Source organism: Schistocerca americana, chromosome X (genome assembly GCF_021461395.2).
Source record: "Schistocerca americana isolate TAMUIC-IGC-003095 chromosome X, iqSchAmer2.1, whole genome shotgun sequence".
Classification (NCBI taxonomy): Eukaryota; Metazoa; Arthropoda; class Insecta; order Orthoptera; family Acrididae; genus Schistocerca; species Schistocerca americana.
The window spans coordinates 276,134,235-276,160,394 of NC_060130.1; the positions used below are offsets into that span (position 1 = coordinate 276,134,235).

Consider the following 26,160-nt stretch of genomic DNA (forward strand, 5'->3'; position numbering starts at 1 on the left):
GTGTTCTCCAAACGGAGTGTCCATTCCCTTTTTCTAGGAGCAGTTTTTCCTTGCTCAAGTATCAACTAGCCATTGGTGACACTGGTAGTAGACATTTGCAGCAGACCAAACATCTGCTCAGAGGGCAATGAAAGTGTGTAGATTACGGTACTGATGTGAACACCGGGTGAGTTTTGTAACTGAGACAACAATGCTACAGCTTTGTCTAAAGTGCAGAATTTTTTCACCGAAGTCACGACTGAGTTAAAGCCATTTTTGGAGGAGCGTTTACCTTTGCATGATGTACAATCTGATTTACAAATCCATTTCATTTAAATTGCTGTTTTTTGCATTTCCATTACCAAATCCATCATTTCATGTGCAACCTCTCTGTACATGACTATGGTTTGCCCATCACACGTTGTTTCTCCGAGTTGTTCTAAGATGCATACTACATCAAGAATAACATGAAAGAAAGCTGCGGTTTTCATTTCATATCAGGAAAGAAATAAACGAGAATTTTCTAAGAGATTTTCAAAATTATTTCTGCAGTCTACGATTGTAATAATTGGATATTCAAAAATTAGTATACTACCCGCCAAACCCAGCATTTACTGGAATTTCTCATTCTCCGTGCTTTTATAGTTTAGTACAAAAATAGCAACGCTGTAATGTGCCATGGAAGTCACTAAACTGAAACGAGCCCTACACGATTAGGTTTCCTGCACAAGATTACTGAGAAGGTACTAGCTCAGTGGGAATGCTTTAGCGACTGACTACTATTTTATATACTGACTATGTGCACAGAAGTTCCGAAGAGGAAAAATATTGTATTCAACATGCGTCAGGCAAAACAGTTACCACAGATAAGTACTTACAAACAATCAAAACAAAAATTCATAAAAATAAAAACACAAAGAAGTCGGTGCTGTACGGTAGTTAATTGGGTAAAGAACTTTATTCGGTGGACATTAGTGTATACCACTGAACCAGATATACAGTACTTATTCTACAGAGACGACAACATTTGTACAATAATTACATTATTCTGGGAGAATTTCTTGCAGTCTTAAAATCTGTTAGGACTTTACATACACAATTTTGAACATCATAAATAATTTTTTGTGGTAATATATTTTCACATTTTCTAAGAAATTAACTGTAAGGTGTGGCGCACAGCAGCATGCTCCAGAATATTTGCAGACGGTTGCCTTACTTCCTCAGGTAGTTGGCGCTGAAACAAACACAAACTGCATCAGTACCATTCACACCGATATAAAGTTTATAACTCAAGATTGAGAACATTCATCATCATAATCATTCTAGAGAGCTGTTCAGTAAAGATTTAAAAAGAAGCTGTTTCTTTCTTTAAGTCAACTCAAATTCAATATTTTGAACGTTATCTCACTGAAAAGAGTAACTTATATATAATTTTGAGATAACAACCGTATATATTCCTTCTATGTATATACTGAGTACAGTTCTATCTTAATGAGCAGAAATGAAAGAAAAAAATTGTCTGCCGGAATAGAACTTTTATTGTAATTTCGATAAACGATTCTTATATTTTTTTCGAATGTAGAAAACCATTTAACTGAATTCCATCGAATACGTGAGCAAAAGTATTTCAAAGTACTCCTACAATTGGAATTTGGTAGCTAAAAATGTAGTAATTAGTTCGATTGTATTTAGAGAATTCGCTATATTTCACTGTAATACATCCTGAGCTAGTGTCTTTTCCACATCTGAGACATCCAGATTTATTAAATAGTCACTAACAGCTGTAAAAACAGTTGATTTATTGGTCTTCCACAGCAAAATCCAATCCATCCTAAAATAAGAACTTTGTATGCTGAAACGTCACAGGGTTGAAGTTGCAACATATGACATCCACACAACTAGAACATGAGAAAGAGTCAGCTTGTTTGGCAACATAATTGCAGAGTTATTAAGAAAAGAGCAGACTGACACGTTTTATTTTAAGTAAACTGAAAAAATACGCTCATCATATCGCTATGCTGAAAATGGTAGATGTTAAATGCGATCAACGTAAGAACCTTGCATCACGCGAGAACATAAAAATCGTTGATCATTTTATGACACGCGTAAATCTTACGGGCAATAATATACGTCATATGACCAACAGTTATTGAATTCGATGGTTCACGTCATGAAGAACTGCAGAAGAGGTAATACCCTACCTCTGATGCATAATCTTCCACAAAACACTCTAAGATCAATATCTTGTTTCCAGCTAAGCCAAAGCCAACATTTAAATCGTGTTTTCCACGTAACACTGAAAGAAAAGTGGTAAGACTTATTTGATAAAATAAAAGGTTTTACAGTTTTATTTAATATTGAAAATCCGAGTTCCTTTAAAATACAAAAATAAAAAAAATCAATGACTGTTTGAGCACGATACAAAAAAAAAAAAAAAAATCCGTATAAATTTCGCATAGAAGAGAGTCACTTTGTCCTCGTTCTTTACTCTCCAGTTCGAGCTTTTGCTGCCTCTTAGACTTCGTTGTCCACGCAACATTAGAGCTCAATCTCACAATATTTCTTCATGTTCATCAAACGTATATTTAATTTCTCTCCCCGGAATTCCGAAACAGATGCTGAGCTTTATAGAGATCTAAAATCCTCAAATTCCTTAAAAAGAAATAGTATGTTCAGCCTCAAATTCTGTTTAACTACGTTATTAAATTTAAACATCTTGTTATGGTCACTTACACGCATAACTTAAAAAAAGGTGAGCTGTGTAGCTTAAAATTAAGAACACTTATTGAAACAAGTTACGCCATAGTTTGAGTAATTCCAGTTTGACTGCTTCCCAGTACTGCGGACTTTATATGGCTCCTGACGAATGCGTCTCGTCCTATTTGCTAATTATTTGCATTTGTTGAACGAAGGCGAAAAGCTGTTTTCGATCTGGATATGTACTACCTCTTCGTTACATTGCCGAGAATGTTTACTTTAACAGAAAGCGAAATAGGTTCAGTAAATATGACTCATTCCCCTTTTTATGAGCAATTACATCCACACATAATTTCCGTGTTATGTCTTGAATCCTACAAGCAAAAATTAGAGGGAACCAACATCGGTAATTTCCAGTATATTATACTGTACTGCTCACGGACGGTATTACACAGGAATTAATGCTTATTTGTGACATCTTGTGTTAAATTACATTTCTAGCTTGTCACATACAGGGTGTTACAAAAAGGTACGGCCAAACTTTCAGGAAACATTCCTCACACACAAATAAAGAAAAGATGTTATGTGGACATGTGTCCGGAAACGCTTAATTTCCATGTTAGAGCTCATTTTAGTTTCGTCAGTATGTTCTTCCGCCTACGTTCAATGGAGCACGTTATCATGATTTCATACGGGATACTCTACCTGTGCTGCTAGAACACGTGCCTTTACAAGTACGACACAACATGTGGTTCATGCACGATGGAGCTCCTGCACATTTCAGTCGAAGTGTTCGTACGCTTCTCAACAACAGATTCGGCGACCAATGGATTGGTAGAGGCGGACCAATTCCATGGCCTCCACGCTCTCCTGACCTCAACCCTCTTGACTTTCATTTATGGGGGCATTTGAAAGCTCTTGTCTACGCAACCCCGGTACCACCCGGTAGCACTTTTCGTGCTCGTGTTGTGGACGGCTGTGATACAGTACGCCATTCTCCAAGGCTGCATCAGCGCATCAGGGATTCCATGTGACGGAGGATAGATGCATGTATCCTCGCTAACGGAGGACATTTTGAACATTTCCTGTAACAAAGTGTTTGAAGTCACGCTGGTACGTTCTGTTGCTGTGTGTTTCCATTCCATGATTAATGTGATTTGAAGAGAAGGAATAAAATGAGCTCTAACATGGAAATTAAGCGTTTCCGGACACATGTCCACATAACATATTTTCTTTCTTTGTGTGTGAGGGATGTTTCCTGAAAGTTTGGCCGTACCTTTTTGTAACACCCTGTATATCTAACTCTTTGAACCGCCGTAGTGACTCTCGCGTAGGATTGCTCGTTGCGACAATCTGATTCTTTCATTGTAGCTGAATTTCTACACATTTTTCTGACTCACTAATACCACCTGTGTATTTCTCTGAAATTCTGTTTAAGACATCACTCCTTGCACATCGGACGTTTCTTCCATGCTTATTGTTACAAATACAAAAGATTATTACAGTTGACTGAAGTTGTTTAACTATCTCACTCTACTAGTGTTTTCACATAATGTTGTGGAACTTTGTAGTCATACTCAGACATTAAAAAAAATCGCTCTGCTGCAGAAGTTATTCCTTACTTTCATCAGATCGCAGCAATCAGTAAAGACGACGTAGGGTGCTAAGAAAGCTTACATCATACCTGAGTGTAATTAGGAGCATTCTCTAGCAACAGTGCAATAAGAATAAGAACGAGGTTTTACAAAAATAAACCGAGTGCCATCCAGTAATGACATACACGGCTTCCACTTACGGAATTCCTCTTTAAGGAGAAATCAACAGATCAACTGACAGTGATTATCGAAACAGCTGAGTCGTGCTTACGAGTTTTCTCCGTAAACCACTGAAGTGAGGAGAGAATTGAAAATTACTATTCCGTGTCATGTCGGCGAGGAGATCATAAGAGACGGAACTCAGACTCGGATAGGATAAGAATGGGAAAGGAGATTGGCGTAAGTTTTACAAAGGAATCATTCCGGTATTTGCTCCAAACAATTTCTATAAGTAACGGTAATTCTAAATCTGGACAGCCATAGGATGCTTGAACCTCGCTCTTCCCAAATGTTAAATCCGTTGCCTTAAAAAAGGGTCCTTCGATCTGTCACAGAAGTCGATGAATAGAGGAATCTGAGACTGAACAATCCAGAAACGATTGTTTGGAAAATCGTGAGGAAACTAATGAAGCAGAAACCTCACTGCACGCATTTACCACAACCACTAAAGCACGAGCACAAAGTGACTCATTTTAAGTTTTCTACACGAATGCAACAGAATGTAGAAGAATGAAAGAGTATAGTTTTCGTTCGAAATGTGTCATTGGATGTAAATGGTACAGCGGTTTGAAACAATAAGTAAATGTGGCACGCAGAAAATCCACTCTGGACACCTATTAGTGGACAGTAACACAAGGTATGTCCATAGTTGAACTCTGTTGGCGTTACTTTCAATGAGGTGCCTGAATGTCTATGGAAGAATGGCAGTCAGTTCTTCCTCAACAGCCGCAGCCATACTTCGACGCTGTTGGCTGGTGTGGTCGACGTTTCAGCTCGTCCGATAGGTATTCCATTAGGTTCAGGTCGGGACTTTGGGCAGGTCAGTCCATTTCAGGAATGTTACTGTCCACAAACCACTGCCTCACAGATTCTGCTTTATGACAGTCAGCGTTGTCATGCTGATACAGTCATCGTCTCCAAACTGTTCCTCTACTGCAGGCAGTACACAATGCTGTAAAATGTGTTCATATCCTTCCTCATTAAGCGTTTTCTTAAGTACAATAATGAGACCACACCCTAACCATGAAAAACGCCCCATACCGCAGTAGCCCCTCCGGCTTACCTCACTGTTGGCACTGAACATTACTGCAGGTAGTGTTCTCCAGGATGTCAAATCGAAACACTTCCACTGGCCTGCCGCAGGATACAGCATTAATCAATAGTCCACATTACTTGTTTCCAGTCTCTTACTGTCCAGTGACGTCGCTTTTTACATCACCTCAAGCGTCGCTAGCATTGACTACATAAATGTGTGGCTTATGAGCAGCTGCTAGACCATTGTACTCATTCTTGCTAACTCCCTACCCATGGACATAGTACTATTTTGAATGCTGAGAGAACTTTGGAGCTCACGAATGAATCAATCCGCTGAGTTCTTGCGATTTTTTACAACCAACTTCCGCGGTTTTCGATGGTCCCTGCACTTCGCTACATGAGATCTGTACGGTCTCGGTTTAGCTGTGGCTGTTCTCTCGCACTTCCACTTCACAATCACATCACCAACAGTCGACTTGGGCAGCTTGAGAAGTTTTGAAATAGCCCTGGTAGGTTTGTTACTACGGTGTCATCCAACGACTATTTCACGTTTGAAGTCCCTGAGCACTTCTGACGGGCCCATTCTGCTGTTACTAATTCTCATCTGACAACACAGTTTTTCCCGCTTCCTTTTATAATGGTGTGACAGTTAGTGGTCAGTTTCACATCATATAGGGGTGTCCGGATACTTCACATCGGATAGTGTGTACTGAAAAATTGTCTCTAGCCGGAGCTAAAGACTGACAGTCTGGTCTTCATCTGTAAACAGGACAGCGTCTCAACCCAAGTCCACCTCGACTACCATGAGTTATTAAACACGACATTGGGAAACTTATGGGTGGTTCGTGGTGGGACAATGGATAGAGATTTCCATAAAGGCTTCAGCGCTCACCCTACTTGTGACTTCTTTACGAAGGCAAAGAAGATTGTACATCTACATCTACATCCATACCCCGCAAGCCACCCGACGGTGTGTGGCGGAGGGTACCTTGAGTACCTCTATCGGTTCTCCCTTCTTATTGTTTGTGGCATTTTTGCCAGTACACCTGCTAGAACTATGAACTCTCATTGGCAATGCCTTCGAGCAGATTGATACAAATGTGTTACGTACATTGAGAGACAAACATGATTACAGTTTCAGTGTCTATATAGTAGCCACGAGGGAACACGTTGAACACTTTTAACAAAAACTGCAAAAACACAGCTAAGATTTATTAGTAATGTGCTCCAATCACTGCCAGTAACTCGCTAGTGACACTTCTTCCTGATAGTGTGTGTTAAGAGTCTTTATCAGTAATGTTTGATAATCTACTGGACGGATAACGAAAGGCTGATATCGAAGTTTGTTGGTAGGGAAGAAATTAGGATTTAATGTCCCATCAATGAAGAAGTCATAAGTTTACTGTCTACGATCGACGCGCAAGCGTTAATAGTCGTCGTAAGTTGCACACTGAATGTACGAGGGCTGTCCAGAAAGTAAGTTACGATCGGTTGCGAAACGGAAACCACAGTGAAAACCAGAAACATTTTATTTGCAACAGTTAGGTACACCTTCCACCTACTTCTCTACATAGTCGCCGCTCCAACTTCGAGTTTTGTCGTAGCGTTGTATCAACTTTCCAATATCCTCGTCATAGAAAGCAGCCGCCTGTGCTTTCGGCCAGGTCTGCAGCTCGTTGTCCGTCGAAAAATTTTGTTTTCATGGCCAGCGGTTTTTGTGAGCAGAAATGAGACTCAGGGGGAGCCAATTACGGACTGTATTGTGGGTGATCAAACACTTCTCATCGGAAACGCTGCAGGAGCGTCTTCATTGCCCCTGCAGTGTGCGGCCGAGAATTGGCTTGAAGAAGGAACTGCTCGACAGTTGTGTTATGTGGGCTGCATGACACAGGCGAAATCTCTAACCGGGCCCTCATGCTTGGCGGGAGACGCTATTCCCTACGCATCTTTACGTGCTCACTGTTTACTCAAAACTGAAAAGAGCGTCGCGACACGATTGACGGGCATACTAGGGACACTGACCAACACATCTGTGCGAAGCTTTACCGGATTTTCCCAGTGGTTTCCATTTCGCGACCGATCGTAACTTACTTTCTGGACAGCCCTCGTATATGGAGGTTGGACAAAGATGTGGAAACACCGCGAGAAATGCATGATTAAACATAATCGCAGACGCTAGCCAAGCCTGCAAGTTGTACTGTTATATTTGACCACGAGTAGCATCTGTACACTGACCTCAACGTGTTGTAAACGCCATTCGTGGTCAGAGGAGCATTCAGTGTTGTTGTGAGAGCATTATGTCGGGGCTAAGTGAATTCGAATGTGGGCAGACAGTTGGTACTCGTATGCTGACTGCTTCCGTAACAAAGGAAGCAGAAGCTTTTGGTGTATCAAGAGGCATCGTATCGGAGATTGACACCGATTACAGAGAAAGCGGAGAAACGTCATCCGCTCAGCCTCACCACGAAAGAAAGTGTCTGTTGAATAATTGTGACAGACGGTCATTGAAGATGATCGTGACGAAAAATAACACGATAGCTGCAAAAGCAACTGCAGAACTGAACGCTGCACTTGCGAAACCTATCGGCACCAAAACAACACCACGGGAGCTCCAGAAGCAGGGAATTGCAGGGCGTGCTGGAAATCCAGAACCAGTTATCAGTGAAGGAAATGCCCGTAAAAGGAACACGAAGTATCGAAGCCGTAAAGCCTGGAGTATGGAACAATGAAGAAAGTCATTTGGTCTGATGAGTCTTGTTTTACCCTGTTTTCAGCTTCTGTCAGAGTTTACATCCCAAGAGTGAAACACGGCGGGGGTTCGATGAAGATTTGGTTAACCATATCATGGTATTCCAAGGGTCCCCATGGTTACTCTGTGATGCCGCATTAATCACAAGGATTATGTGACCATTTCGGCTGGTCAGGAAGATCCCATGGAACAATGTTTGTTGGTCAATGATGCTGTTGCTGCTGCGTTCCAAAACGACACATTTGTTCACATAGCTCGCATCTCCAAGACTAGTTTTGTGAGCGCTGAGACAAACTTACACATCTCCCATTGCCACCACAGTCACCAGATATCAATGTTATTGAGCCTTTGTGGTCCATTGTGGACAGAAGGGTGCGTGAGCACTGTCCACCCGCATCATACTTACCTTAAGTGCCCCTCTTTTGCTGGAAGAATGGTATAAGATTCTCTTGAAAACCATACAGGATCTGGGTTGGGATTGTTTTGGGGGAGGAGACCAGACAGGCCTCATCGGATTAGGGAAGGATGGGGAAGGAAGTCGGCCGTTCAAATGGTTCAAATGGCTCTGAGCACTATGGGACTTAACATCTGAGGTCCTCAGTCCCCTAGAACTTAGAACTACTTAAACCTAACTAACCTAAGGACATCACACACATCCATGCCCGAGGCAGGATTCGAACCTGCGACCGTAGCGGTCACGCGGTTCCAAACTGAAGCGCTTAGAACCGCACGACCACACCGGCCGGCAAGTCGGCCGTGCCCGTTCAAAGGAAACATCCCGGAATTTGCCTGGAGCGATTTAGGGAAATCACGGGAAACCTAAACCAGGATGGCAGGACGGGGGATTGAACCGTCGTCCACCCGAATGCGAGTCCAGTGTGCTAACCACTGCGCCACCTCGCTCGGTCAGGATCTGTGTCCATTCATTCGGAAACGACTGGATGGTGTTTTGAAAGCCAACGTCTTACCTGCACTGAATTAGGTATGGTAAAGTGTTGTGCTTTTGAGGGTTCCAAATTACTGTCCATCTCCTGCACCAGTAGTGAAACCACGACAGCCCGCCGCGCGGAGTGGCCGCGCGGTTTAGGGCGCAATGTCACGGATTGCGAGACCCCTCCCGCCGGACGTTCGAGTCCTCCCTCGGGCACGGGTGTGTGTTGTTCTTAACATAAGTTAGTTTACGTAGTGTGTAGGTCTAGGGACCGATGACCTCAGTAGTTTGGTCCCTTACGAAGTCACACACATTTGAACAAGACAGCCCACAAACAAAAGGGGATAGTTGTGTTGTGGCATTGTGATGGCAGACTGAGTACTTCACACAGCACGGAACAATGGAGGACTGCCCACATCTCTGCCCTAGCTCTGTGCAAGAGGCGCGGCCCAAGTGAGACACCGGTCTGTAGCTGTAGTCGGCGGTTGTAGTAGCGAGGGGTCGCATGTCTGAGTCGCTGTCGATACCGGCTGTAGGTGGGGATACTAAAATAAGAGGCGAAGCACAAGCTCGAGTTGGGGAAGGATAGAGAAGGAAATCGGCCGTATGTTTTTAAAGGATCCATTCCAGCATTTGCCTCGAGGGATTTAGGGAAACGACGAAAAACTAAATCTGGACGGCTGGACAGGAATTTGAACTGATGGTCGTTTTAACGACTGCTCTCTTACCACTTGGGGACGAGCTCGGGCTCCTCGCAGGTGAGGCTGGACTCGTCGAAGACCTTGCCCTCGCCGCAGGAGATGAGGCGCGGGTAGCCGTTGACGCACGTGATGAGGCGACCGCAGTCTCCGGGGATGGGGAAACGGGGGTACGGCCAGAACTTGGCCGCCACCGTGTTGGACGGCACCTTGGTCGGGCACTTGAAGCCCACGACAGCTGCAACAATCGAGTCGTAACACAGTTACGTCTGCTGACACGCTGGTGGCAGAATATCACTGAATTCGTCTCGGCAACAGTCGCAAAGCATGTATATTGTTGCTGTAATATGCATTTGAGCACCAGCTGATCGTCTAGTTTTGAAATATGCTTCCCTGTTATATCTAAGACTTAAATTATGCTTATTAACAAAACAAAATCTAGAACCACACACGATGACACATACAGGCACTCAAAAATATCTTAATAAGAAAAACTAGAGAAAAGAACATTGTTTCACTAAGGGCAAATAAATGGAAACCAAATTACACTCCTGGAAATGGAAAAAAGAACACATTGACACCGGTGTGTCAGACCCACCATACTTGCTCCGGACACTGCGAGAGGGCTGTACAAGCAATGATCACAAGCACGGCACAGCGGACACACCAGGAACCGCGGTGTTGGCCGTCGAATGGCGCTAGCTGCGCAGCATTTGTGCACCGCCGCCGTCAGTGTCAGCCAGTTTGGCGTGGCATACGGAGCTCCATCGCAGTCTTTAACACTGGTAGCATGCCGCGACAGCGTGGACGTGAACTGTATGTGCAGTTGACGGACTTTGAGCGAGGGCGTATAGTGGGCATGCGGGAGGCCGGGTGGACGTACCGCCGAATTGCTCAACACGTGGGGCGTGAGGTCTCCACAGTACATCGATGTTGTCGCCAGTGGTCGGCGGAAGGTGCACGTGCCCGTCGACCTGGGACCGGACCGCAGCGAAGCACGGATGCACGCCAAGACCGTAGGATCCTACGCAGTGCCGTAGGGGACCGCACCGCCACTTCCCAGCAAATTAGGGACACTGTTGCTCCTGGGGTATCGGCGAGGACCATTCGCAACCGTCTCCATGAAGCTGGGCTACGGTCCCGCACACCGTTAGGCCGTCTTCCGCTCACGCCCCAACATCGTGCAGCCCGCCTCCAGTGGTGTCGCGACAGGCGTGAATGGAGGGACGAATGGAGACGTGTCGTCTTCAGCGATGAGAGTCGCTTCTGCCTTGGTGCCAATGATGGTCGTATGCGTGTTTGGCGCCGTGCAGGTGAGCGCCACAATCAGGACTGCATACGACCGAGGCACACAGGGCCAACACCCGGCATCATGGTGTGGGGAGCGATCTCCTACACTGGCCGTACACCACTGGTGATCGTCGTGGGGACACTGAATAGTGCACGGTACATCCAAACCGTCATCGAACCCATCGTTCTACCATTCCTAGACCGGCAAGGGAACTTGCTGTTCCAACAGGACAATGCACGTCCGCATGTATCCCGTGCCACCCAACGTGCTCTAGAAGGTGTAAGTCAACTACCCTGGCCAGCAAGATCTACGGATCTGTCCCCCATTGAGCATGTTTGGGACTGGATGAAGCGTCGTCTCACGCGGTCTGCACGTCCAGCACGAACGCTGGTCCAACTGAGGCGCCAGGTGGAAATGGCATGGCAAGCCGTTCCACAGGACTACATCCAGCATCTCTACGATCGTCTCCATGGGAGAATAGCAGCCTGCATTGCTGCGAAAGGTGGATATACACTGTACTAGTGCCGACATATGTGCATGCTCTGTTGCCTGTGTCTATGTGCCTGTGGTTCTGTCAGTGTGATCATGTGATGTATCTGACCCCAGGAATGTGTCAATAAAGTTTCCCCTTCCTGGGACAATGAATTCACGGTGTTCTTATTTCAATTTCCAGGAGTGTATTTAACAACTGCCGATTATAACAAGAACTTCAAAATTAATCAAAATTGTTATTTCCTCGCAAGATTTCTTTACGAAGTCCTTTATATACACTGTAAGACGCACCACGAAGGAATTGCCCGAATGGGTCGAAAATTGCAGGGCCCTTCTACCAGCAACAAGATTTTGACAATCTAAGGTGCAAATCGCACATAATTTGGCACGTTATCCCTTAGGAGGACATCCAGCAATTCTGTCAGTCAATGCCAAGCCGAATAACTGCTCGCGTAAGGGCCAGAGGTGGATCAACGCGTTACTGACTTGCTCAATATGTGAAGCTCTTTCTCTTGAATAAATCATCCAATTTTTATGAAATTGTTGTAATTTATTTCTTTTTGTCTTAGGGTGTGAATCACTAGTTAACAATGAAATATTGTTGTCTGTTGTATTTGTGGATACTGATTTCAGGTACAGTACGTAAAATGTTCAGTCACATGCAGTTTGAGTTGAGAATCTCTGTGAGGTATGTTACGCAAAACGTAGCTACCTACATAAGCATCATAATAACGCCAGTATTGTTTTGTCATGTTTTGCAGTGCTATTTGCTACAAAAAGTTGTTTCATTTCATAGTCTGTAAGGCAACTACCTCGCTATGGGATGGTCCTGAAAGAAACAGAACTGGACCTGGAAAATCTGACAAAGGAAAACGCCTTACGTTGGAGGGAAAAACTTACTATTCGATTACTTGATGGAAAAAAATCCTGCCTCCACTTCACACAACACTCGAAATTATGAAACAGTGTATTAAAACTCTATCGAACGATGAGGAAACGTTAAAGTAAATCGGATCTGACATTCGGAATGTAACGCAGGACGGAATATTTTGAGATAAAATTAAAGACATTGGTAGGTCAGCTTGGATATACTTTAAATAAATTATCAACAAGTTTCTGAGCAACTTCAAAATCACTGATTACAAGTATGTAGTAAAAACGTGCTGTATAACACGGTGACCTTCAAGCTGCACTTTTGGGCTCCCATGTCAGCTTATCTTCAATAAAATCTAGTTGCTGTGAGTGAGAAATAGGGAGACACGTTCCATCAAGTGTGTAAAGAAATGGGACGAGGGTATCATGGTCGGACGAGGGTATCATGGTCGATGGGATGCCACTATGATAGCTGATTATTGCTAGACGCTGCACATGGAGTGTCCTCATGCAGTGCACGAAAGAAAAATTTCGAAACACAGTTAAGTGGGAAAAGAGGACACATTACGATGTATACCTCTGTATTAGTACTGAAGAACATAATACTTCATTATATTGTTAAAAGTGTGTTATTTTACCTTGTTTTTATACACTTTTTTAAATATATGTGATTAGTATTAATTTTCTGAGTCTTCATCATTATTTTGTGAAAAATCTTACACTCTAGAGAGACATCCTTGGCATTTCCGAAATAAGCATATCAAAATACTTTACAGATTTCTAAAGTCATTTTAGGTGTAAAATGACTTTAGAAATCTGTAAAGTATGAAATTGTAAACTAGTGAATTTAAAAACACAACTATATAAATGCAGATGGCAGTCGTGCTATTGGTCTCCGTGTGTTTGTCTTCTCCGTACGTTTCTTACTGGGAATCCATAAAAGAAAATAACAGTAAAGTAGGGAAAACAGTTTTCAAAATACATCACACACAACACACTGAGGAAGCATAACATTGCAATACCATCAGGCCATAAGATGTTGCAAAGATTATTGCCCTCTGAAACATAAGACTTGAGTGCATTAAGAAATAATTTGAGACACATGGAAGCTGGCACGAACGTTTCGAAACATTATTGACAAGGGAAACTTCCCATCGCAAGCCCCTCAGATATAGTGGTAACATGGCCCAGTGTACTGCCCGTCAAAAACTGAACACAGATGAAGCATGAAAAAAGGAAGGTGTACCGAACTAGGAAAAAAGGAGCAAAATAGAAAATATGAACGGTCCAAATCAAAAGGTGCAACATCGACCGATGCCGTAGAGCCATGGTGTCGGGGTTATGTGGTCACAGTGTTCAAATTTCCATCGTGCACATTTTTTTTCACTAAATTATGAACTTTTCGTCCGGTCGTTGATGTTTCTGTTCGCTGTACTGAAATTCATGCCCATGTCGTGGTGTAACGTCAGTTTGCAACAGCGAGGTGTCGGAAGACCGTAACGGTACTGACCGACCGCGGTGTCATCCTCAGCTTATAGGTGTCACTAGATGCGGATATGGACGGGTGTGAGGTCAAAACACCGCTCTCCCAGCTGTTGTCAGTTTTCGAGACCGGAGCCGCTACTTCTCTATCAAGTAGCTCTCCAATTTGCCTCACAAGTGTTGAGTGAATCCCGTTTGCCAACAGCGCTCGGCATACCGGATGGTCACCACCCATTCAAGTGTTAATCAAGCCCGACAGCGCTTAACTTCAGCGATGTGACAGGAACAGGTGTTACCACTGCGACAAGGTCGTTGGCCAAAACCAAATTTGCTACTGAAAAATAGGTTAAATCGAAATCTTCAAAACTTATGAAGATAGATTATAGGAAATGTGACTTTGAGGGGTAAAGAACTAAGAATCAGGCTGAGGCTGACGTCAATCGATTCAGACATCTGCCGTTCATATCCTCGGTTTCCTCTATAACAAGGAATTTGATCGATTTTATTCACAGATTGAGAGAAAGGGAAAGTAAAATAAACTTTATTGGAGTACAATGCCTTTAAACATATGCACCGAAAGTGTTTTTTGTGCATGCATTAGCAGACGAACGTCTCACAAGTCACAATTACACGAAAGTAAGTATTTGCACTCTTAAAGACGCATGGCTTTTTTTTGCTATTAGATACGTCAGTTATGCCTTTGGTGAATGTATGTGCTCAAGAAAAAGAAATCCGATGTTTGGAATGATTTATGGCGCAAATTTGCACCAATCTACACGCAAATTTCACCTCAAAATAGTTTCCAAACCAGAAACTGGTCTGTAATGACGAAATAAATCCCAGTTTTTGCAAATAGTAAACAACCTCAGCAGAAAATAATATTTTACTTCAATAAACTTCTAAAGACGGCGGACCCTAACATGAAAAATGAATATTCCGTGCTGTATGCTCTAGCTAATGCGACCATGGAAGGCAGTATTAGTGTTCGTTGATGGACACGCCGCTCCCGCAGCTGTTAATATCGGCTTTCCAACAGGAGCCGTTAGTGGACTAATAGAGAGAGATGAGGAATATATACGCTTAATGTCTCAGAGTTATAATGTGTTGTTGATTGTGGACACACTGTACAAACTGTAGTGTGGTAAGAATTCCTATGCTCGCCACAGACTTGCCAAGTAGCAATCATGATTTTTTGTTACCTTACACCTCAAATAAATTTTCATTCGTGAATGTTATGACAAAAATTAGTGTATTCTCCAGGGCCTCCGAATCTACAAATTATATAATACAATTTCCGAAGTGAATAACTCCAAACAAAGTAACGCCAATTTGATAGTTTACATGAAACTTGATGGTCGGACAAGAACAAATGACAGTAAAGGTCGCGAACTGTCAATGAAAACTCTCTTCCAAACGCAGATTATGTCAAGCTAACGCCAGATGTTTCCCTATGTAGCAGAGTCTACAGGAAGTTTACCACGACATTTTGAGTTACAAGACAATCACACAGACGCGCCTTAAAATTAGGGTGTACTTTAATTCATAAGACTCAAGGCACTAGCGTAAAAATGACCAAAAACTATAGAGAAAATTTGATACGAACATGCGTTACATTTTACGTATATTTCTCTCTCTCTGTCTACTCTGTTACAGATATTGTTTCAAACGACCGCCTGCAGCTGGGATGCTAGGTCATGTTGTAGAATCCATACTTAATTCAAGACATCAAAGTTCGTTTTTGCAGTCCCCGTATTCTGAAAAAATATTTCAGTGGTTGGGATTGAGCGAAGATCTTTGTTATACAGAGAGTGACCCAAAAGCCTGTTAACATTTGAAAATGCTCTAATTCACTGATTAATACAGGTAGAGAGGTAAAAACTGATTCACATGCCTGAAATGTCAAGAGGTTTTATTGAAACCAACAATGAGTGCAAAAACTGGCCAACAGATGGCGGTGGACAGCAAATCTTCAGTCACGGTTAATGAGAAACGTGTATAAAATGAGCTGTAATGAGAGAAGGAGTTAGATAATCCAGCAGTTGCGGCATGTTGAGGTACCAGAAAAGGCACTGTTAGTAAAGCTTTGTTATAAAAATGGAGAATCTGCTACTGCAGCTTTATGATGCTATCGCCCTAAGGGGGGAATTCGAACGGGGAAAGGTCCAGTGACACGTGTCGCTGTGAAGAAAATGATCACGAAGTCTGGAGCTATGGGTTCTTCAGACGATCGGCCCCGTAATGGGTAACCAAACACAAATGCTACTGCTTCTCGAAGAGTTCAGGAAAAAGTGGAAACTTTAGGGGGTTCATCTCCGCATGGTGAAATCAACGCTCGTGAAGTCGCTCGTCGCACTGTCAATTGACGCTCTGCTGTTTGGAGAGCACTAAGGCGTAAACTCCAGTGCTATCCGTACAAAATCCAGCGTCATCACAAACTGTTATCCACCGACTTTGTGACGCGGAGGGCATTTGCAGTGTGGGCACTTCAGAGAATGGGGGAAGATGACGATTTTTTGTTTAACGTGTTGTGGACCGACAATGCCCATTTCACAATCCGAGGATCTGCCAACACCTACAACTGCAGAATTTGGGCTACCGAAAATCCTTGAACTGTCGTGGAAACTCCATTGCATAAAGAAAAAGTCTCGGTGTGGCGTGATTTACCGTATCAGCCGTGATCGGACCCTTTTTCTAGAGGAAATGCGGGGTGATGATTTTCAGACTGACAGAGTGACGGGTGCGAGGTATGCCCATATGTTACAGAGTCGCATCATCCCTAGCCTAGCTGATAAACACCTGCAGGAAGGTACGACTTTTATGTTGGATGGCGCTCTACCCCATGTTGCTACATGTTTGAAAGAGCTCTTGCGCACTACGTTTGGTGAGGATTAGTTGCTGAGTCGCCACTTCATTTATGCTCGGCCTCCCAGACCTCCAGAACTTAATTCGTGTGCTTATTGGTCGTGGGGCTACCTGAAGTTGCAAGTCTACTGCGATCGTTCGATCTCATTAGGGATGCTAAAGACAACATCTGAGGCCAATTTCTCACCATCCCTACCGATACGCTGTACAATGCTGTTCACAACATTATCCCTCGACGACAGGTGATTAACGGCTGACATGTTGATCATTTGCTATGAAGAACATTGTCTTTGCTAAAAATCAGTTGTTATGATAATTATTGTTTTCGTATCACATGAAGTGCGATCTGTTAGTCATTTTGAGCACTTTCTTTGTTTCAGTAAAACCCCATGTTACTTGAAGCATGTGTGTCAGGTTTTACCTCTCTACCTACATTATTCCGTGAAATACTGAATTTTCAATGTTGAGGACTTTGGCTCAGTCTACACATCAGTTGCAAAGCACATGCTGGATGCAGGCCGATTTACGGTAACAACCAGTATTTATGCTTATAGTGAAAATTGATTAATTTAAGGCCAATAGGCAATTGAAAGGGAATCTGTCAAGATGACAGTGACTGAAATACTTCTAATATTGCCACAAGGCAGGACCTAACATTACACTACGGAAATAAAGATGTAACTTCAATGCGTCCCATCTGAAGATGAGCCTGAAAAGGTTATAAAAACGGTTTGTGAGAATAAACTAAACTAAACTCCGCCCTAACAGGCCATGAAGGCCCAACGGTACTGACCGGCCGTCGTGTCATCCTCAGCTCAGAAGCGTCACTGAATGCGAATATGGAGGGGCATGTGGTCGGGACACCGCTCTCCTGGCCGTATGTCAGTTTACGAGACCGAAGCCGCTACTTCTCAGTCAAGTATCTCCTCGGTTTGTGGGAATAACCAAATACGAGGGTCACTCAATAATTAAAGAGATAAATTTCTCTCAAGAAAAAAACGTTTATTTTTACAAAACAATACCTTTTCTACTTTTCAACATAATACCATCGAACAATTATGCACTTGTTCCAATGGGCTATAACCTTTTTTATTCCGGCTGCAAAGAACTCTTTATCTTGATGTTTGAACCAATTTCCCACAAACTTTTTCACGTCCTCGTTGTCCTCGAACCTCTTCCCACGTAATGCCTCCTTCACTGCACCAAACAAATGGAAATCACTCGGTGCTAAATCAGGATTGCAAGGGTAATGAGGCAGTACTTCCCAGCCCATTGTTTCGTTGGTTTCACGGGGTAGGTGAGCAATATGAGGATGTGCGTTATCTTGTCCTCTGATATCCACGTCGTCTCTCTCTCATGGATGGCTTCACCTTTTTTAAAAGCAAATCCGAGTAGTACATGCTGTTCATTGTACGCTACTCTTCGAGATAATCACAAAAAACTGGACCTTCAGCATCCCAAAACACCGTCAACATGACTTTTCCTGCTGGTGCTTGGGTTTTGAATTTTTTCTTGACAGGTAAGTTGGTGTGTTTCCACTCCATGCTTTTTTTTAAATTCTGGTTCGTAACAGTGAACCCAAGTTTCATCACAAGTCAAAATTTTGTTGAAGTGCTCACCTTCTCTTTAATATCGTTCCTTTAGCTCTGTGCATACTCTCAACCTTGTTTGCCTGTGTAGCCGCATCAACTCCTTTGGGACCCATCTTGCACATCTTTTGCGGTACTTGAGCTTGTTACAGATAATGTTATGAACTGTAGAAGTACTAACTTGAACCTTATCAACCATCATTTTCTCAGTCACATGGAAGTCGGCACGAATAGTGTCACCAATTCGACTTTCAAGTGAGGGTGATGAAACTGCAACTGGTTGGCCATAACGGTGTTCATCAGTTGCTGAGTCGCGACCATTTTTTAACTGCTCTAGCCACTCGTAAAAATGTGCACGATTCTTACAACTTTCACCATAAACTTTAGACATTCTACAGTATACACTCACTGGTTTCTCGCCTTCAGCAAGCAAAAAACTAACAGAACGTTGTTCAACTGATGTGACGTTTGAAGCTGATTCGCCATCTTCAAATGTATTTTTGATGTTATAAACATAACAATGTTGATACATCAGCTGATCAGGGCTCATCCCAGTAATGCCAACGTAAAGCAATAAAAGTAATAAACTTGCCATGCTAACAGTTCTTTCCCAGACCAATTTGTCTCTTTAATTGACCCTCGTATATTAAAAAGTGTCTGGTCACAGTTTTTTGTATTAATGGGTTACTGTTGTCAGCATTTGGATCAGAAGAGGTGCAGGAGACTAAAAGAATTAGTGGAAGGTGTCGAACGTACCTTCAGGGTTGCACTGGTCGAGCAGCAGGTCGGGCCAGTTGCAGCTGTGGGTCTTGTCGTCGTAGACGAGGCCGGGCTCGCACGGCGTCTGGTGCGGCACGCCGAAGGCGCATTTGACGTAGGTGGTGCTGCACTGCGCGCTGTCGGGGTAGATGCCGAACTGGTACAGGCAGCCGGGCGTGCTGATCGGTGTGAGGTCGGCCTTGCGCGTGCCGCAGTCCACGGCCCAGTTGTAATTGCAGTGGTTGTGCGCTGCGCCCTTGCCGTCGTACAGCAGCCCGTTCTCGCACTGCTCCAGCGTCACGGTGCCGTTGGTGCACAGGAAGAAGTGGTCGCACAGGTCGGGGTGCGGGTACGTCTGCACGCCCAGCGGCTCCGGGCACGCGGGCACGTGCAGCAGCACGCCCGCCTCCGCTGCAACAGGCAAAGAGCTTACAGTTCCAACTCCTGTCAACATCGCGAGGCATTCGAGGCAAAGCTCTAGCTCTATAGCTTATCGAGTCGATGGGGATTTGGACTGAGGTTCCTTGCAGGAATAGCCACACCGCAAAAAATTTTGTCAGCCCCAGGATATATCACACCAATATAGTGTAACACACCCTCTAAGCTTGATAATGCTCTCAGTCTGCTGAGGAAGAGAGTTCAAAAGTTTCTTCAGGTATGCCATATCGAGCTGAAGCCACTCTTTGATGATTAGATCCCGTAGAGCTACCAAACTGTGGGGATGTTTCATCCGCAATTGCAAATAACGCTGGATATTTTACACTGATCAGCCAGAACATTATGACCACCTACTTAATAGCCGGTGTGTCCATATTTGGCCGGCCTGTGTTGCCGAGCGGTTCTAGGCGCTACAGTCTGCAACCGCGCTACCGCTACGGTCGCAGGTTCGAATCCTGCATCGGGCATGGGTGTGTGTGATGTCCTTAGGCCAGTTAGGTTTAAGTAGTCCTAAGTTCTAGGGGACTGATGACCTCAGATGTTAAGTCCGATAGTGCTCAGAGCCATTTGAACAATTTTTTTGTCTATATTTGGCACGGATAGCAGCGGAGACGCGTCGTGGCATGGAAGAAGTGAGGCTTTGGTAGATCGCGGGAGGGAGATACCACCACATCTGTCCACCACACAAGTCACCTAATTCCCGTAAATTCTGGGGAGGGGGACGATGGACTCTGACGCTAAGATCAGTCACATCCCAGATGTATTCGACAGGGTTCACATCTGGCGACTTGGGAGGACAACACGTCAATTGGAACTCGCCATTGTGTTCTTCGAACCACTCCGTCACTCTCCCATCCTTGTGACGTGACGCATTATCTTGTTGAAAAATATGACTTTCGTCGGGAAACATGATCGTCATGAAGGGGTGTATGTGGTCTGCTACCACTTCTTGGCCGTCATTGTGCCTTGCACGGGCTCCACTGGACCGATGAAGGCCCACGTGAATGTTCCCCAGAGCATAATGGAGCCACCGCCAGCTTGTCTCCGTCCCACAGTACAGGTGTGAAGGAGCTGTTGCCCTGGAAGACGACGGATTCGCGCCCTCTCATCGGTATCATGAAGAATATATCGGGATTCATCAGACCATGCAACGCTCTTCCACTGCGCCAACGTCCTGCGCCGATCGTCACATGCCCATTTTACTCGTAGTTGCCGATATCGTAGTGTTAACATTAGTACATGCATGGGTCGTCGGCTGCGGAGGCCCATCGTTCGGGGTATTCGGTGCAATGTGCGTTCAGACACACTTGTACTCTGCCCAGCATTAAAGTCTGATATTAGAGTTGCCACAGTTAGCCGCCTGTCCTATTTTACCGGTCTGCCTAGCCTGCAACGTTCGACATCTGTAATGAGGAGTGTCTGTACAACCCCACGACGTCTGGACGTGGTTTCATCTTGGTTTCGCCACGTGTTGAAGACATTTATCACAGTACTCCTCAAAACCAGACTAGTCGTGCAGTTTCCGAAATGCTCGTGCCGAGCGTCCGGGCCATCACAATATGCCCTCGATCAAACTCAGATACATCGCGCAGCTTCCCCATTCTACACACGTATAGCACGCTAGCTGAGCCTACATGCACCGTGCGTGCTGTGTCTGACAAGCAGTCCTTCCTCGCCAGGTGACGCTGCTGTCGCTCGAACGGGTTTATATCGACAGTAGTTCGGTGGTCATTACGTTCTGGCTGACCAGTGTATACTGTAGTACAGACTCATATTGGATGATTTGGCGGGACAGTAGAGGTGCAGCCAGGTGCCTGAGTGTTCGTCTAACCGGAAATGTATGCATGCAGCCCTGTGAACATAGCGGTTGTCATCCTGGTAGACGGAAGCGTCTACAACATATCAATCATGAAAAATACAGGACAAAGAGCTAAACGTGCGGCACCGAGAATATTGAAGTAAACGCCCAGGTTGTGTTCATCATGTCCTGAACGAGTGGGCTGAAGTCATGGCACAAAAAACGGCCCGCAGACATCACAGAACCCTCTCAGGCCTGAACTAAACCCTCCACTGGCTGCGCGTCTCATTTGGCCATATGTGAAATCAACGTCGAGTATCATTTGAGAAGAGGCAATATCGCGATTCGTCGGCCCACACTACACGCCTCCAATTAGCTAATGTGTAGTTTCTATGGTTTTTGCCCCAGCGAAAGTATGCATCTTTATGCACCACGGTGAGCAATAGGAGGCAACAGACTCCAAATGACTTTCTTATGCAGTTTCCTTTGCAACGTTTGCTCTGAAACTGGTTGAGATGGACCTTCATTAACTGAAAGCAGCAATTCCTGTCAGGTTGGAAACTGACTGTCACTGATAGGGCATGGAAATTTGGATATATGTGATAAGTTGAATGGGACCAAATTGCTGAGTTCATCGGTCCCTAAGCTTACTTAAGCTAACTTAAACTAACTTACACTGAGGACAACACACACACGCATTCCCGAGGGAGGACTAGAACCTCTGACGGGGGGAGCGGCGCGTAGTGACTGATGTTAGTGGAACACAGTTACATGACTATACACCAATGCAAGGTTACGTTGTGGAGAGAGATCCGTATACTTGCGAAACACTTCGAACGATAGCAGCCACAAAAATTTCAGACATCATGATAGTCAGCATACTTATGTTGTAGACTGCATATCTTTAAACCACTAAACTATTAGCGTACGACGAACTTAAAGAACGCTTTCACGAATTTCATACTCTACTTCCCTGCAGCGGTGATCTCCCTTGCGCGTTAGTCTGAGTTTCATTTAGACGCTGAGAAAATGCTACACTTAAAAATGTTAGATGTATTGCGAGTACTTGTCGTGTTTCTCTCTGCCAAGATCATAAAAAAAGGTAGAAATGTCAGTATCACCTTAATTCTCTGATGCAGGATACTTTCATTCAATGAATTAATGATGTTTACAGAAACTTGATGGGAAGTTGCTCTGTATCTCTAATTGGTGTTTTAATATTGAGTAATGGATATGTTATATCGTAATATGCCTCAGTACTCAAACATTGGAACTGTACTTCCAGAGAATATTTATTCATCATTGTGCGAAATTTACAGGAGTTGGACAAAAAATGGAAACAGCGTGAAAAATGCATGCTTTAACTTAAATATAGATACTAGCCAATCTTGCAGGTCGTGCTGTCGTGTTTGATCACTAACGGCACCTGTTCCATGTCCTCAGTACGTCGTAAGTGTCACTCATGGCCAGAACAGTGTTCTGTGTAGTTGTGAAAGCATAAGTGAATTCGAAAGTGGGCGAATTGTTGGTGTTCGTATGATAGGTGGTACCGGTAGCCGAAGCGTGTGGTACTTCAAGGGGCAACGATCGAAGATTTATACCGCACACAGGGAAATCGGAAAAACATCACTAGCTATGTCACACCACGAACGAAAGTATGTGTTGAGTGATCGTGACAGACGATCAGTGAAGGGGACTGTGAAAACTAAGTGGACAACAGCTGCAAATGGAACTGCAGAATTTAATATCGCACCCGCGGACCTTGTCAGCACAAAAAGACATAAAGCGAACTCCAGAAGCAGGGAACTGCAAGGCGAACTTGAATTTCAAAACCGTTTATTAGTGAGGCAAATGCCCCTAACAAGAAAACGTGGTGCCCAAGCCATGAAACCTGTAACATGGAGCAATGGAAGAAAGTCATTTGACAGGATGAGGCTTGTTTTACACTGTTTCCAATTTCTGTCAGAGTTAACGTCGCAAGGGTGAAACATGCCGGGGATTCGGTGATGGTTTGGACAGCCATATCGCGGTATTCGGTGGGCCACATGGTTACTCTGCTAGGTCGCATTACTGCAATGGCTTATGTGGCCATTTTTTCTGATCAGTTCGATCGCATAATGCAATGTTTGTTCCGCAATGGTGATGCTGTGTTCCAAGATGAGGCCCTCTGTTAACACATCTCACATCGTCCACAACTTGTTCTATGAGCACCATGATGAATTGCCGCATCCACCGGGCCACCACCGCCACTATATCTCAATGTAATTGAGCCTTTGTGTTCTAATTGCTAGAGAAGGGTGCGTGATCGCAATCCACCTCCATCATCATTACTAATTTGCAGGAAGAATGGTATAAGATTCCCTTGAAAACCATACAGTACCTGTATTTGTGCGTTCCAAGACGACTGGAATCTGTTTTTAATACCAACGGATTTTTCTACGCCGTATTAGTGTTGTGTTTTTGGTGTTTCCATTTTTTGTCCATACCTTGAACATACTATTGCACAACTAACCACAGGCGGATGCGCTGGAACATTTTCGAAGTTGGTGTAACATTACGTCGTGCAATAGCTTTCGTGTAATTTCTCTAGATAAAATCTCCTCGTGAGTAATCTGCACTTACGAAGCGCCGGCCGGAGTGGACGATCGGTTCTAGGCGCTAGTCTGGAACCGCGCGACCGCCACGGTCGAAGGTTCGAATCCTGCCTCGGACATGGATGTGTGTGCTGTCCTTAGGTTAGTTAGGTTTAAGTAGTTCTAAGTTCTAGGGGACTGATGACCTCAGAAGTTAAGTCCCATAGTGCTCAGAGCCACTTGAACTTATGAAGCGTCAATACCTTTCTAATCGAGTGGATTCGAAGAACATCATACCTGATGTCATCTATGACAGGATGGTTGATTCAGACAGCCACAGAAAGCAGTATGCAAGTCTGCCAAAGCACGACAGAGTATTGGGGTGGGGGGAGGGGGGGGGAGGGGTGCAGAGATGACCAGTTACGCGCATATGTAATGAGCCATCTTTAGCTCGATTGACTTGAACTGAAATGTTTCTAGCTTCTCCCATTCAGGAAGTATTGAGGAGATTACTGGAATGAAAAAATGTTGGCGGTTAGCTTCGGTTTTTAGCATGTACAAGGCAGCTAAGCGCTTTCTATACGGTGAACTCTCGACGACTGCGCAAGCGACGTCTCGCTTAAACACTGTCACTTTCTTCACGTTGCGAAATGAACAGCAACTTGGCCTGTGAGTTTGCCCACTGACTGCCTTACGTTTAGTCCCTGGCGAAAGCAAACAAGTGTTCTGCTAGTCACACTGTGTTATAAGGAAGTCGGCGTATCGCGATGCCCGTGGACAACGCAGATTTTGATGCTCACTGCCGCAAAACGCTATAAGGAAGAGCTTAGAAGAAGCTAATGTGTGAAGAAATACTCTTTAAATCAGTTTATTATTTGCTCTTGTCATCATTTCTACAGTTTTCTAAGAGTCATGAAGAGAGCCCACCTACGCTTACGCAGGTTTATGTTTCAAGGATACTAATGATTTTTCCTTTCGTAGGAAGTTATTTAACACTTGTTGTGGTGCTATGTGTATGTGGATAGTCGTCGGAGCACGTATTAGAATAAAAACGTGAATACCAACTGAAACATTCATTGTACTGTACTCTGGTGGACTGATGTTCACTTGCCCATCCGAATTTAGATTCCTAGGATTTCTCTGAGGTACATCATATGAATGGCAGTATGGTTCTTCCAAGTGGACGACCGCTCATTTACTCTATCGCCCTTGTTCTTCTAAGTTAGTCGTCTATTTTTAATGAAGTCGACTTCGGGACATTTAACTATATTCTTGCTTCGTATTTTCCTTACGAAGCTTTTGATAATGACTGCAGCACCGTTAGAGAAATTCAGTTTCCTGGAAGAGGACTTAAATCCATGTCTTTGGTTTCGCAAGTTCACCTACATCTACACTACTGGCCAATAAAATTGCTACACCAGGAAGATGACGGTCTACAGACGCGAAATTTAACCGACAGGAAGAAGATGCTGTGATATGCAAATGATTAGCTTTTCAGAGTATTTACACAAGGTTGGCGCCGGTGGCGACACCTACAACGTGCTGACATGAGCAAACTTTCCAACCGGTTTCTCGTACACAAACAGCAGTTGACCGGCGTTGCCTGGTGAAACGTTGTTGTGATGCCTCGTGTACAGAGGAGAAATGCCTACCATCACGTTTCCGACTTTGATAAAGGTCGGTTTGTAGCCTATCGCGATTGCGGTTTATCGTATCGCGACATTGCTGCTCGCGTTGGTCGAGATCCAATGACTGTTAGCAGAATATGGAAACGGTGGGTTCGGGAGGGTAATACGGAACGCCGTGCTAGATCCCAACGGCCTCGAATCACTAGCAGTCGAGGTGACAAGCTTCTTATCCGCATTGCTGTAACGGATCGTGCAGCCACGTCTCGACCCCTGAGTCAACAGATGGGGACGTTTTCAAGGCAACAACCATCTGCACGAACATTTCGACGACGTTTGCAGCAGCTTGGACTATCAGCTCGGAGACCATGGCTGCGGTTACCCTTGACGCTGCATCACAGACAGGAGCGCCTGCGATGGTGTACTCAACGACGAACCTGGGTGCACGAATGGCAAAACGTCATTTTTTAAGGAT

At 44.3% G+C, this 26,160-nt stretch overlaps 1 protein-coding gene across 1 annotated transcript in view; it reads right to left on the reverse strand.

The window, feature by feature from the left end:
• Positions 1-901: 901 nt before the first annotated feature.
• Positions 902-26,160, reverse strand: part of LOC124555656 (protein obstructor-E) — a 57,407-nt gene continuing 32,148 nt past the window's right edge. The window contains exons 2-4 of the mRNA XM_047129640.1: positions 19,249-19,662; positions 9,934-10,141; positions 902-1,213 (exon numbers count right to left, since the gene is read on the reverse strand). Of these exons, the coding sequence (XP_046985596.1) occupies positions 1,192-1,213; positions 9,934-10,141; positions 19,249-19,662 (644 nt within the window). The 3' untranslated portion in view covers positions 902-1,191. The remainder of the gene's footprint in view (positions 1,214-9,933; positions 10,142-19,248; positions 19,663-26,160) is intronic.